The sequence below is a fragment of the Chionomys nivalis genome, chromosome 5 (assembly GCF_950005125.1).
Source record: "Chionomys nivalis chromosome 5, mChiNiv1.1, whole genome shotgun sequence".
Taxonomy (NCBI): domain Eukaryota; kingdom Metazoa; phylum Chordata; class Mammalia; order Rodentia; family Cricetidae; genus Chionomys; species Chionomys nivalis.
In genome coordinates, this window is record NC_080090.1 from 47,572,722 (window position 1) to 47,587,435 (window position 14,714).

Here is a 14,714-nt window from a genome sequence, read left to right on the forward strand (position 1 = left end):
AGCAGTATGTACAAAATATGAGTGGCTAGAACATAAAAACCCAACTTTCTGAACTTGGAAAGCAGAGATGATGGTCTTCCAGCAAAAAACTTTCAGTTGGGTATGGTGGCATTCAGGAGGCAGAAGCAGGTGGATCTTTGTGAGTTTGAGAACAGCCTGATATACACATCAAGTTCTAAGCCAGCCAGAGCTACACAAACGGACTCTGTCTAGACAAACAACACAATTCCTGTGTGCATCATACAAATGCTGCATTGGTTTTCTCTCGTATTCTGTCACCTACTTTCTGATTGCTGCGTGTTGAGGATGACATTATGTGTGCTCTTGCCTGACTCTTAAAAAAGGCCATGTCTATAGACAAAAGTTCACAGCTGTGAGCTACGTTGAGTGGGTCAGCCAAAAACGCTGTGAAATCGGACTCATGCACAGACGAGAAGAGAAAGAAAAGGCTTTTTTTTTTGTGCCTTTCCCCTCCTCTTTACTCATTCACATAAATGAGACCAACAGTCCCACTTAAGAACAGCTTGTTATTTTAGAAATTAGAACAAATAAAACTATCTCTATTAATAAACAATATGATCCAATATATGTAAGCCCAAAAGGGTTCCCCAAATTGATCTTTTAGAATGACTGGGTCTAACAGCACTTCATGAAATACAATCAATATACAAAAATCAACTGTACTTCTTTACACCGAGCATTTTCATTTGTAACAAGCATCAAAAAGAATAAAATGTGGTGGGCCAAGAGATGGCTCAGTGGTTGAGCACACTTCTTGCTCTTATAAAGAGGACTGGAGTGCCATCCCAAGAACCTACAAGGTTGCTGTCTATGACTCCAGTTCCAAGGGAATCTGATTCCCTCTTCTGGCCTCTGTGAGCACTGCATGCACATGGTGCAGACATCCACACAGGCAGATAGACCCATGCTCATATAAATAAATCTCCAAAAGCAAAAAAGAAAACCCCGAAACAACAAAGCAGGAGTAAACTTCACAGAGGAAGCCAAAGCTTGTGCAATGAGAGCATAAACCACAGTTGAAAGAAATAGGAAGGCCTAAGTGGAAAACCATCCACCTTCACGAAGGCCCCAAGACAATACTGCAATGGCAGCGGTTCTCAAATCCATCCCACATTCAGTAGAATCTCCATCAGAACCCCGGCCCCGTGTTAGGAGTACGAGTCTAGTGCTAAAATTCATATGAAAATACAAGGGGCTGAGACAGCCTGAACAGGGGAATCTGAGTTTTCAATTTCAAACATTGTCACCAAGCTGCCCATAATTACGGCAGTGCAGAGCTGGCAGGGGGATGAACGCAGACAGCACCAGGAATAGAATCCAGCAGCCAGCAGCAACTCATTACCTTACAGTAAGCTAACTGTCTGTAAGAGAGCTGAGCCAATTCATTGAGCAGAAAGCCCTAAATCTTAATCCACAGTACCAGTAGATACCCACATGCAACAAAATGAAGAATAGCTCTTATCTCAGAACACATAAAAACACAATCAAAATGGATCAAAGACCTAAACAGGAGTGCTGAAACCATGAAATACTACAGACGAGAACACAGCAGTAAACTTGGCATGGTTTTCTTTCCTAATATGATTCTAAAACCACCACCACCACTACCAGGTTAAATTGGATATTGACAAAGTTTGGAAGATGGACTTTTGAAGATTTTAGAGAACACAAGTAAGAAAGATAGTCTGGGCGGTGGTGGTACACTCAGGAGGCAGAGACATTCGAATCTCCGTGAGTTTAAGGCCAGCCTGGTTTACAAAAACTAGTTCCAGGACAGCCAGGGCTACACAGAAAAGCCCCTCGAAAAATGAAAACAATACAAAAAAAAATGGGAAAAGTTAATGCAAAGAATAAGCATAATATATGGAATCTCACAATATACAAAGTTCAACAGTAAAGAGATAAAATTCAGCTAGGAAGAAGTAAAAGATGAGAACAGACTTTTTCCGAAAGAAGATATACAGGTGGGCCAATGAGCGTCAGGCAATGTACTGATCCCACTGACCACTCAGGCAACCGCGAGAAAAATGTGCACCAGAAGTTCCCACCTCAAACCATCACTAAGACCCACCTCCCTCAAAAAACAAAAGCAAAATAGGGTGCTTCTGGTCAAAGCGTGAGGTCGCTGGACCTCTACGTCACTGCCAGTGAGAATGGAGCCCAGCACAGCCACTCTGGAAAAAGCCAGTCAGCTCTCCTAAAGCTGAACACGGGTTCATCCATAAACCAGAAACTCTGCTTCTATGTATGCACCCAAGAAAAAAGGAAACAGATCTACGGAAAAGCCTTGTCCGTGAACAACTCGAAAAGCATTGTTCTTAAGAATAAAATCCAAACACCTAGCAAGATATCCCATATGCATGTAATTGGAGTATTAACAATGGATTCACTGATACACAGTGCAACACGGATGAACTCTGAAAGGATGTTAAGTGCAAGAGGCCAGACACACAGGTTTCACATGTGAGTCCATCCACAGGGACTGTCCAGAAAATCCAAATCCTGAGAAGTAGAAAGTAGTAATGGATTTCAGGGGGAAAGTGTGTCTGTTAACAGCCATGGGGTTTCTTGTTGCTAGAAATACTTGAACATTAGACTGTGTTTGCAACAACATCTGTGAATGGACAGTCCGAATGGCATGTAGACAATCTCAACATTTTAGTCAAAAACTATCCATAGCAGTGTTCAAACTTTAAGCAGTCCAATTAAAAGTCTGTATAATGTGGTTCTTATTACAGAAGGTAATGAAATCGGTCCCTCCATGTTCAAAGCCTATTCCCCTGTAGCTATAACTTTAACTTGTTCTGAAGTTAGGCTTATTCGATTCAGTTCTCCAAATCCGTATTAAAAAGACCCGCCTCCCACTGGTTAAAAACAACGTCAGGATAGCCCCATGATATTCATGCTTTGTCTCCCAAGATTTGACATGACCTCAGCTCATGTGAAAATACAAAAGCTCGGAAGAGTTTCTTTGGTCAGCTTATGGTTCTCTCGGAGTTCTGATGGCCCACAGGGGCAGTAAATGCCCACGCTGCAGCTACCTCGTGAAAGACTGGCTTTCAAACACCAGCCTCTCTGGGTGGTGCAATTCTGACTCTGGCTTTTTCTGCGGCGCAAAGATTGAATTCTCCCACCGCTGAAGATTGTTTCAATTACTCACATGCTAAAATGTTGATATATCTGTTTTTGTGCTTGTTGTCTGGGTGATTGGAATGTTCTGCAGTGATGTTCATATCAGCTGTACAGCGCTGGACTTCCTAAAGGAGAAGAACGACAAAGTTTTAGACACGCTGCAAACTAAATGGAGCCGCCACGTAACGCAGCGTTCTGTCAGCATAGGCTACATGCATGATACAAGTTGTAGCTGAATTCTTATGGCCTAGTGATAGGGAAGCTATGAGACACTGTAGCACACACTCCTCTGCTGAAACATGGTGGAAGAAACAGACCGAGAGCGAGCCAGTCAGATCCAGGACAGCACATTATACAGAGGACAAAGTTTAACATTGTCATTTTACAGTGTCCCTGCACTTCATTTGGCAAAGCAGGGTGACCTTTTACAATGGACACGGCCTCAATACTGATGCTTCCCATGTATCTCCACTGCACCGCGAGGTCATGTTGAGTGACAGGCCCATGCTGTCTGGGTTTGTCTATGTACACTTTATGGTGCTTGTATTATGACGACACCACCCAATGTGGCACTTCTTATTATCTGACCTCATCTTATGTGGTGCGACTCCTCCCCTCCTCTATACACACACAGATATAGCTATCGGCTCAGTCCCTACAGTGCCATTGCTTCCTCGAACTCAGTCAGATCTGAGAATTGCTGTAACGATCACAAACATAGGAACAGTGTGAATTAGGGATGGTCTCGTTCCTTACTAGCTCATCGCTCATCTACTTATTCAGGTTTGTACCTGGTGTAGGGATGGTACAAAACGGTATCAATTTTGGAGTGCTGAGATACAAAAGAATATCTCTTTCTAAATAAGTCACAGTCTATAAGAGAAAAAAAAGAGATTGTTAGCCAAATGTGATCAACAGAGAAGAGGCCTGAAAAAAAAATATGGGAACAAAAATAGAGGAACTGAGGGAGGCTTAAAATAGGACATGGCAATTCACTTGAGTCTTAAAGGAAGCACAGGAATTTCCAAGAAGGACAAAAGCACCAGGATTTGCAATGTGCTTGGAGGCCGCATGGCCTCATTTCATAGTTAGAACCCTCCATGCTGAAATGTCTATTTGACAGGACAGTCATGTTCGGCCGACTAATTATCTTGATTGGTTCAGCTATCGTTTGTCCTGATGAAGTGTTGGCTCCGGATTTGGTCAACTGAACTTGCACTAGAGACGCAGCAGCAGCAGACTCCACACCACCGCCTCAGCCCCGGATAGAAGCCTCATCTCTTAGCTCAGTACGAAGCTGCCGAAAAAGCCGGGTTCTTCTACCCTGCATGCTTCACACACGAAGAAATACTGGAGCCAACTAGTTAAGGAAGCCATTAGCAGTGTGTAGCTGCTACTAAGAGCAGGCGCAAAGTCACAAAAGTGCCGGGTATGTTGCACACACGGCAGATTATTGTGTTGCCCAAGGCAACTGCGGAAGAGCTATGTATGTGTCCATAGCAGCTACATCATGTAGTGAATACAAGGGGCAGACTGTCTCATAGAACCGCAAAGTACTTCCTAGCGATCAGTCCCCTCTCCACGAAGAGGAACTCTGTAGTCAAATAACCTAAGATATAAAAATGAAGGGTCATGATCTGTTCAGATTATTGAGTTTCCAATGCCTGGAAGCTCGTATTTAACTTTTCTTAACTGAAGGTCTTCCCAGCTGTCCCCTAAGAAAAGACCCCGAAGTTGTCAATCCGGTCCAAGTCTTCCGGGGAAAGTGTACAATGGCGATTCTCACCTGTTTCCTACTCCTACGAAATGGGATAAATTCTGCTCTCTCCTCTTCTAGTTTTATGACTCAGTTTTGCGAACAGTGGTTTAAAGGGCCCGAAGGCTGCATCTGGCTCTTTTCTCCAAAATGGAAAAAGAAAAAGTCCAAGTACAAAATAATGAGCCTGCTATCTTGAGAATGGCAAGAAGATGGTGATGTTTATTATACTTGGGTTATGGAGACCTGCCTTTTGGAACTGCCGTAAAAGTGTGAGGCCAGTTTAAAGCAAAACACTTCACAAATGGATTTGTATCCTGAATAGCACCAATTCACTGTATACACGAATCCCAGGCACAAGTCAATACTCCAGTGCTCCTGGGTAAAAGCCAGCCTTCTGGACAGGTACCCCTTTAAGACTGAGGTGATTGGATAGTTGATATTAAGACATTTTAGCCTTAGTTCTTTAGTCGGGGGTTCATTTTGGCTATTAATTCTTTTCTCTCTTGTACCATATATGGATTGGACCACCCTAGCCACAGACTGAGGCTGAGACTCAGATAGAATATAACACAATGGACCGGCACTGCTTCTATAAAGCAGTCTCTCAAGGCAGCCAATCAGATCCTTTTGCTATCTAAAACCCCTGGCCAGATGTGTGGCCTCCATTCATGCTTCCAATGAATGACATAAAATAAGGGAAGGACGTAAGTAATGTTAGATCTGACTTTCTTAGCACTCATGGGGTCTGGCTACAGCCTTCAGATTTGGTCTTGAGGATAATAACATCACCTGTAAATTCCTGCAGTATGACTTGGCTCACTCAGGAGCCGATAATACCGTCTGATCCGGGAATGATCCTTTGCTCTACCAGACTGGCATCGCAAAGTTAACGTGACTTTAGTAGGCGTTAAAACCTTTTAAAGTGACCCTAGCCGGTGGAGTGCACATGGGAAACTTACCTATTTCACACTTTAATGAGAGATTTAAGATGAAGCTTGCTTGTATTTTACTGCCTATATTAATCTAGAATTCTAAAAGTAGATATTCTGGATACTGACAGATACATAACTCACAGGGGAGGGCCAAGAGTAGACAAGAGGCTTAAAAGAAAAAATAATTAGTTAAAAACAAAACATGAAAATCCTAGCATTTGCTATCACCAGAATTCTTGGGGGATGCAATAGGCTGAATCTCCTGCTTTGGAGATGTGGAGGGGGGAGGCCATCTGGAGAGCATGGGATGGCCTGCTAGCCACTCCAACAAACACTGCGTACACATCTGCCAGATTACCCAACAAAGAGCCCTGGGAGAAAGTATTTTGGACCTGGTGTGTTAAGGGGCTAATCTACAGACAATGAAATGCACTGGTCATGACTAGTCCAGAGCTGGTACAGTGTCCAACAGAGAGCTAGTCCTCAACAGAGATGGGGACCTCTGTGCCTTCCCACTTCCACCACCTTGGACCTGGCCATCACATCTGACTTTTTGCAATGCTGTGTGCTGGGCATGACTCCATTAGGCAGGGACCTCTCAGTGGGTTCCAAATTACTTTGCCAACCTTTCAGGGAGGGTATTATTTTCTACCACTTCATGTTCTGATCTTAGCCTTAAACCCTTGCCTTTTAGAGAGGTGGCATGTTTTCCTGTCCTAGGCATGGCTGCCATTTATCTCTCCCCTCCCACAATCCAAATCCCTGGTCTCTGCTCCCAGGGGTTGCCCTTTTCCACCGCCCCACAGAAAATTCTTTTGCAGGCAGAAGTTTATGAAATTATCCCATCTTCTTTATAAAAGTCCCTATTTAAATAGGAATTTTGCTTGGTAATAGGGATTTAAAGCACATTTCTTTAACATTCAGACCAAACGCACGGTCTGCCGTATGCTCAGCTCTTCAGGGACAGTTTCTGCCATCCTCCAGTTGTCCAGCTACAGCATGACATCTCCTTCCGGGGACGTCCCTGCCTCCCATCATCAGCAGCCACCGACAACTCAGTTCATGACACAAAACAATGGGGGCCAGTAGTCCCTCAGCGCATGGGCTCAGGTGGACAGAGCCTTATGCTCCTGATTTAAGATGAACAGCAACCAATGCCCATTTAGCCCAGTAGTTAATTGGAGGAGAGGTCATGCCCCAGAGGACTGTGTCAAGGGCCATGGACCTTGGGCTTCATCTCTGTGCCCAGCCTTTAAACTTCCGATTCCTCCAACCCCCAAGAACTAGTCCGCGGACCTCTGTAGCCTTCTCATTAGTGTGCCAGGACTGTGCTTTAGGAAGCCTTCTGTGTTAAGATTATGGGGGCAGGGAAAGCGATTTCTAATATTTAATAATCAAGCCACTGTCCAGGAAGCCCAGGGAACTAGTCATGGCCAGCTCAGGCAGCCAGGAGAATGGAACCAGGAAACGTTAGCCTCAAACAAGAACCAGTAAGACTGCCACTGGCTGCAGAATCTTGGAGAGGCATAATGCCACCGGGTCTACAGGCCGCTCACAATTTATCTGACAGCACTGTTTTCTGGCATCACCTCTAGACAAAGACTCAAAGTTACTTAGGCTGCTCCCATTCCCCGCATAAGTAACATCATTATTAAAATATGACCGTTGCTCACTCTTTTTTTTTAAGCCCAAGGCTGAAAACTCAAATGGCGCAGGGAGAATCACCGTCACTGGGACACCCAGTCAAAACACACACCGTGGGGGAGCTCCATTTCTGTTTTACCTTATTTCTTTTTCATTTCTACTCTGGTCTCCTCCCAGCACCACCAAACTGAGCTCTTTTGGTAAGGGATTCTAATTAATCTTTGTACGGAGAGGGAATAGTTGGTACTCAGCTATTTTACCTTGCCTGACTAACTATAGCTTGAACGGTACTCTCGAGAAGACCAGTGATTTGATTAACTTGAGACTTCTGTTCAGATGTTGAGTAAGATTTCTATAAGCCACACTGGGGCTAAAATCGCTGTAGAGTAGAAAGACTATGTATTCCTCATAATACATGTAGGAGAGGGTACCCTAATAGCCTGTTGTTTTTTTTTTTTGTTTGTTTGTTTGTTTTTTTGCCTAGGCACAGGTGCATGCGAGTCAAGGGCAAGCTTGTTTATTTTTCTTGACTCCAGCTCATTAGAAGACACTACTTATATGAGTCTGGAAGGCACTGGGGTTAACCACAGGGCTTGGAGTTTGACAGTGCTGGTCTCAACCCCTGCTGCCACCGTTTCGAAACCTGGCCACCTAATCTTGCTTTTCTTATGGATGATGTTTTCCCAACTTTACAGTGAGGTCAGTGAGAGCCGAGATAAAGTAAAGGAGCGAAGTAATGCGCTGAGCTAACCGTGGGCCCTGGTTACTCCACGCAAGTGATGGAAATCCGTGCAGGAGATACTACTCTCTGGCCACAATAGATAGTTTATTTTAAATATTTCATTGTTCTTTGTACCTCATAAAATCTCATTTCCTGCCCTTATACACTCAACTCCTACCTCTGCTTACTTCCTCACACGGCTTGTTGCTAGCTTTCCTTTTTTTTTTTTTTTTTTTTTTTTTAGCAAGATTACCAAAAAGGAATGATGTTTTTGTTTAAAAACACTTGAAAGTTTTGCTGAGTTTTAAAGGTTGCGGTATACTGGTGAGCTCCTATTCTGTCTCATTCTCCCCTTTATGTTGTTGCTTTACTATTTTTTTTTCAACAGAATTCTGATTTGAAGCAACTCCAGCTTTCGGTTCTCCCCAGGAGGAGCCAGGAGATGGTAACAGAATCACAGTGGCTGCTTCTACTTAGGTTCTTCATCCCCTCCCATGAACTACCAGCTCCTGGTACTGAAGCTGTCAAGATCAGTAGAGGTGATTAAACTGTTAGCTCACAGTATCAATATTTTTAGGATAGACACAGGATACAAATAAACGCCAGGATTTGTTCACGGGCGTGATTCTGATACAGCAAAGGCCATCTCTAAGTCAGATCAAGTATACAGAGGTGTAGCTGATTATTCTGAATAATTAAATGGTGTCAAAACCAGCTGTGATGAATAGCGCTGGGCTCTCAAATCATAAATAATTGAGAAAGCAGAGTTGCATGTGATCATCCTGATCAAATTCTGTCCTCTAGAGGATAAATGTTTGTCCTGAATACCATCAACATGGTTAAATGCCTCAATTTTCTTGCTCAGTCATCCAGTCAACAGTCAATTGAGCTAAATCACTTTTAACGCCACACACATTTGGTGTCCTCATGAATACAAAATGTTTGACTTAAGCCATGTTCTTTGTCGTGGACTAAGCACCTTCTGGACCAGCATACAATAGCAGCATTAAATACTTGACGAGCTTTTGTTCAGTCTTCTCTCTATCACCATCATTTTTTTCTCAATAAAAACCTAAATGCAAACCAAGTCAAAACACAAACGAAACAAAAACAATGCAAAACTCACAACAACAGCAACCTAAGAGAAAGATTTAACTTGAGATGTCAATATAATTGCCTTTCTGGTGACCTTTGGGAATTCCAAATTTGCATAGAGACAGGGGTTCTGGCCCCATTTTTCTCGTTGTTAACATGAGATAATTGCGCCTCAGAGCTGTGTGTGTCCACGATGGTCCCTGAGTGCTTCCTTGCCATTTGTATTTCAGCCCTATAACCAACTGTGTCAAGAGGCAGGCAAGAAAGGCTCTTCGCCATCATTCCCATTATACAGTAGGAAGGGAAAGAGGAAGAAACCCACTCACCCCTACAGCTCGAAGACAGCTGAGCTGCCATGAAAGCATGCCCTGCTCCACACAGCCCCTGCTGCCAGGGATGCGCCTCAGTAAAGAAAAGGGCAGTCTGTTTAATGGCTCCTCATTGACACCCTGTCACTGCTGAACTGGCACGGAACCCAGAGCTGGCAGAGGGGGATGTGCCAGTTCTCTACCTTGTTTCCTACACACCAGCTCTTAAAATCACGAGGCTGCGCTAACTCCCGTCTTCTCTCCAAGAATTAATACACATGAAAACAACAACTATCAATTAATAATTAACCCAGCACTCCATGGATGTTTATTTATTTATTTTTTCTTTTGGCCTAACAACTTTAGAATGCGGGTGACATTAGCACCATCTTTTTAAGGATGAGGAAACTGGGGAACAGAGATGGAGCCTTATGAAGCTCACTTCTGGCAGAGACAGCGCTTTCTCTGGTGCCAAACCTCCTGTCTCCACCATACCGTGCGCAGCCCAGAAATGACACAGAATCAGGGAGCTCGGCAGTGGCACCGTGTGACTAGGCAGTGTGACTTCATCTTAGGATTAAGACGAAGAACCAGAAAAACCTATCCCCAGTAATTGTCCTCTTCTTAACCTCTATGTCCTGTCTTCCATAGATGTGCTGGGGGCCAGACAGGTGAAACGAACTCCTTCTTTCTGCATCTGATTCAGAAAACGTTGATGAAAACCATCAGTTAGAAGAGAAAGACGTCTCCGGCTGGCAGAGTTATTGTTCTGATATGTTTAGAATAAACGCAGTTCCCGCTGTCAAAAATCCTTATGAGATAAAAATAAACTTTCTCAAAATTAGTTTCCAGTCTTGAAACATACCTCAAAATCTTCAGAGAAGCCATGCTGGCTATTAGAATAGAGCTCGCCGATGTGTTTAATGAACTGTTTGACGGGAATGGCTTCCATGTCGTCTGCAGAAAGAAAATCAGACTCAGGTCACACAGAATATGTTCATAAAACCAACGGCACCAGAAAAGCAAATCCTACATAGGAAAAACATTTGACGAAAATGATAAAATCCTATCAACTGAAAGAAATTTCTGAAGAAAGGTCTAGGACTTCATTTTACATCAAGATCTTATTAGGATTGTGAGTTGCTCTTAAGCCAGGCTAAATAAGGTATTTCAAACACACACACACACACACACACACACACACACACACACACGCACCCCTCTCTGCTTTCACTTTGAAGAGAATTTACCCAGTAAAGGAAATATATTATACTCTACCCTAAAAGTCTGCTTTTACCAAGCATACCCATTTGCTAAGATATTTGGTACTTCCTAGGTTTTTAAACTTTATTATTCAGTGGCTAGGGCTTGAATGTGCATAGTCTTTTCCACTCGGACAGACACCCCATACCAGCTGTGCAAAGCCTTCCACGGTTAAGTGTTCAGAATCTTAGTTCAAGACAGCTGTGTCTATACGGTGCCAAAGAATCAATTTGATGGAATTAACGGACTTTTTTTTGGTGTTGACAGCCTAGGTGTAGATTCAGGAAGACGCTACACACGCCAGTTTATTGTAGTGTTGCCACTCCGAAGGGACATTTCCAGCTCAGGAGCCTAATGCCTGTTTTAGGTTTATTTACAGAGATCCAGGCTGATCCTTGACTGTGTCTGTGAAATGGCCACGCCCACTTCCTCACTCTGCCAACTCCTCCTCCCTCGGCCCTCCCCCACAAATATTTCCCTTTAAAAAAAATGTTCGGCTGAATTTGAGATAAACAACAGACATGACATTTACTTTATTCAGAGTGAAAGATCTTTGGCAAAGGCACAAACATCCAAACTGCCGCAGATGCTTTTCTTAGTAAAGGGTATGAAGATCTCTATGTGTAAATGAGGTCCTACTTTGGCAGGAATTTCATAGATCCAGGCCTGACAATCTGATTTCTCTTCATCTGGTGACAGTTAACATTGCCTGTGTCATTCCTTCTCTACGTTCTTTGGAGAGAGCAAAGCTCTAGGGTGGCTTTTTGCATCTATTGACATTTGAATCATTCTTCAGTGGGAAGTTGCCACTCTTAGACTCTGTTTAAGAAAGGTGACTCCTATGTCCATAACCTAAGTTGCTCAGCACCGAAACATTGTTTCAGTGGGATAGCTTGTCCTTAGCAAACACAAACTCTGTGTGAACGATTAAAGTCCTGATCACTTTAAAAGGAAACTTTATGAAGAAAATTGCCAAGTTATTTACAAATATTTCAGGATTGAAGATGTTCATGAATATGCAATCATTTTGTACACCCAAGAAATCTATAGCTTCCATGATGTAACCAGCATTAACAAACTAAGAAGAGCCAAAATGTTTGCCCAGAATATTTAGCGGAATGCTATTCAAGAAAAGTTTCCAAAATTATCTGATCATTTAAAATGTTTAGAAGTTGGTGAATTCTATAATAACTGCTATGTGGCAATGAAGGCCCCTCAGGTTAAGCTGGAAAAAAAGAATTAATATGCATAAAAATATAAGTAGCCAAGGATAAGCACATCTTTGCACTTAAACAAGGGCAGAGCAGCATAGACAATAACTGGGTGACAGAAAAGTTTTATTCCATGACCACTGGAATTTCCAGTTCCCAGAAGGCTATGGCGCTAGGAAAGGGCATGGAAGTCGGTTCAAAATGAGAACAAAATTATGGTTGCTATATTTTGATATTTTACAAGTAACATCAAGGATTTTTAAGATATCAAGATGCTGAGGTTTAAAAAAAAATGGCATTTTGAAGGTCACAGCACATGGCAAATCCTTAAAAGAAATACTTCCAAGTTCATAGTAAGCCACCTTTTTTCCTATAATGTGATCAACTGTGATGTCCATTCTAATGTCACATACCCAGAAATCAATCTGCCTGTTGACCCCATGGTGGGATGCAGTAAGACCTAAGCCGGGCTCAGTAGGGTTGCCATGGAAAAATAAGATGCATCATTTCTCCCTTTTGCATTTTTATCCAAGGAAACTGAGGCATCCCTATTTCACACCCTGAGTTCCCAGGCACCACCAAAACCATAAGGGAAGTAGGAGACAGGCAGATGTGCACACAGAGGCACGCTGCACTGACCTCTGCCAACCATACAGATAACACATCACTTGTCCTTCACTCAAGACAAACAGCAGAGGGCTCATATATATCTTTTCTTTCTCACGATAAATATAACACAGCAACTAACTAGAAGCCCTGACCAACTCCCTCTCAAATGGTATTTCTATCAAGTTTCCTCAACCATTTTGAACAGCACCCCAGCCCCAAGCAACTCGGTTTTTACCTGGAAAGATCCAACTCAGCATAGGAAAACAGCTATCTACAGGATACTATTTCTACCTGAACGTGTTTGCTTACAGATGATAGCAGAACTAATTAATGACCAAGTGCTTTGCATACACCTTCTATGTGCCCTGTTGTAGGTACTATATGCAGCCTCTTCTTACAAGCAAACAATTTCTTCAAGACGACCTAAAGGATGCTGTTCTGGTTTGATTTCCTGTGGCTCTGATGAGACGCTCTGACCAGAAGCACCTTGGGTAAGAGAGGTTGGAAGCTAAGACGGGCACTTAGGAAGACACCTGGAACGGACACCATGAAGAGGTGCTGCTTACTGGCTTGCTCCAGGTTCTCGGCCATCTATGTTTCTTCTATCGTCCAGGTCCATGTGCCTAATGGATGGTACCATCTGTAATGGGCTGGGCCTCCTATATCAATTATCAATCAGGAAAATACGACACAGATGTACCCACAAGCCAATCGGATGAAGGTCATTCCTCAATTAAGGTCCCCCCTTTCCAAGGTATGTGAAGTTGACAACCAACATTAGCCATCACATACAGGCATGGCCTAGAAAAGGCGGCTGCTGACCCATAACAGGGTGCTCCAACTCACGGAAACCCCAAGCTTTATGTTCCACTGTGGGTAATCACATTTACTGGCTGAGCACCCAGGATCAGCCAGCAGTTACGGAGATGGTCCCTGTTCATGGCTGACGTCTGTGTCAGAAGTCAAGTCAACATAAGAAAATGAAGGAAAAGCCAGTTTGTAATCTACAGACTGAACACTGCCACTGCCGTCAAAACCTGGATGCGGAGGGGAGAGCACTGATGCTGTAAGGTTATAGGAGAAACCCGAAGAAAAAAGGTGGGCAAACTCCAGGCTTAGAAGTCCTAGGATATATGGGGAGACCACGTAAAGCTAGAGTTGGTCTAATTCAAAGAGAGCAACCATTTGGCCTGCCCTGGTTGCCAAAACCCACGACAATACTCTGAATGCTTTTTTTATTTTTAGAGGAACCAGGTGAATGGGACAGAAATGTTTTTGTGATAGACCTACTGATACTTGAGGCCGCTTCTCTAAAGGGAATATAGCACTGAGCTCTGGCCTGGTGGAGTCAAAGCCCGGACTGCCTCTGTTTCTGAAAATTAGGGTAGTTAAGAGGGAAGCATGGCACTGAACAGAGTACCTTGGGTAGGCTGGTAAGCAACAATCATTTTGTGCTAGTATTTTTATTTGTAGAATTTTCTGCTATCTTAGATTTGCTAGGTGAAAATGAGGCCACCACTCCTTATCACTAAACCCCTTGATTATAAAATGTTTTATATAATCAACTGAGAATCAGTATCTAAAGCGTGAACTTCGTTATCAAATATGATCATTCTTAGCTTTTGGGATGAGAATTAAACCAGGAAAAGGTTTTTTATAAATAGTTTTCATCTGGGCTCATCCACAATAAACCCCTTATCCTAGTCCCTGACTAGGATGGAGCGTGGACAGCAACTTTTGCTCAGAGAAGGCATCAAAGCTCAGATAATGATGTTCTCACACGCCAGTCCTGGGAATAAAGAACAACGCATTTGAACATAAAGAAAATCCGCTTCACAGATCCACAGGGTAAGGCCCTGCATCTTCAGAACCAAAAGAGGCAAATCTCCAATACCTTATGCTTCTCCAACCAATTCACTCATGCTAGATCTGTTCTCTCCTTAGCTTAAGGAAAAGAAAAAAAGTTAACTTTCTTGCTGTCGTCTTTGGTTATAGCAAAGGCTAGCCCCAACTGCAGCC

At 43.1% G+C, this 14,714-nt stretch overlaps 1 protein-coding gene across 2 annotated transcripts in view; it reads right to left on the reverse strand.

Annotated features, from left to right (window-relative positions):
• Ptprg (protein tyrosine phosphatase receptor type G) overlaps positions 1-14,714 on the reverse strand; it is a 683,229-nt gene that overhangs the window by 32,341 nt on the left and 636,174 nt on the right. For both annotated transcript variants that reach the window (XM_057769291.1, XM_057769290.1), the window contains 2 exons: positions 10,478-10,569; positions 3,182-3,278 (listed from right to left, as the gene is read on the reverse strand). In XM_057769291.1, the coding sequence (XP_057625274.1) occupies positions 3,182-3,278; positions 10,478-10,569 (189 nt within the window). The remainder of the gene's footprint in view (positions 1-3,181; positions 3,279-10,477; positions 10,570-14,714) is intronic.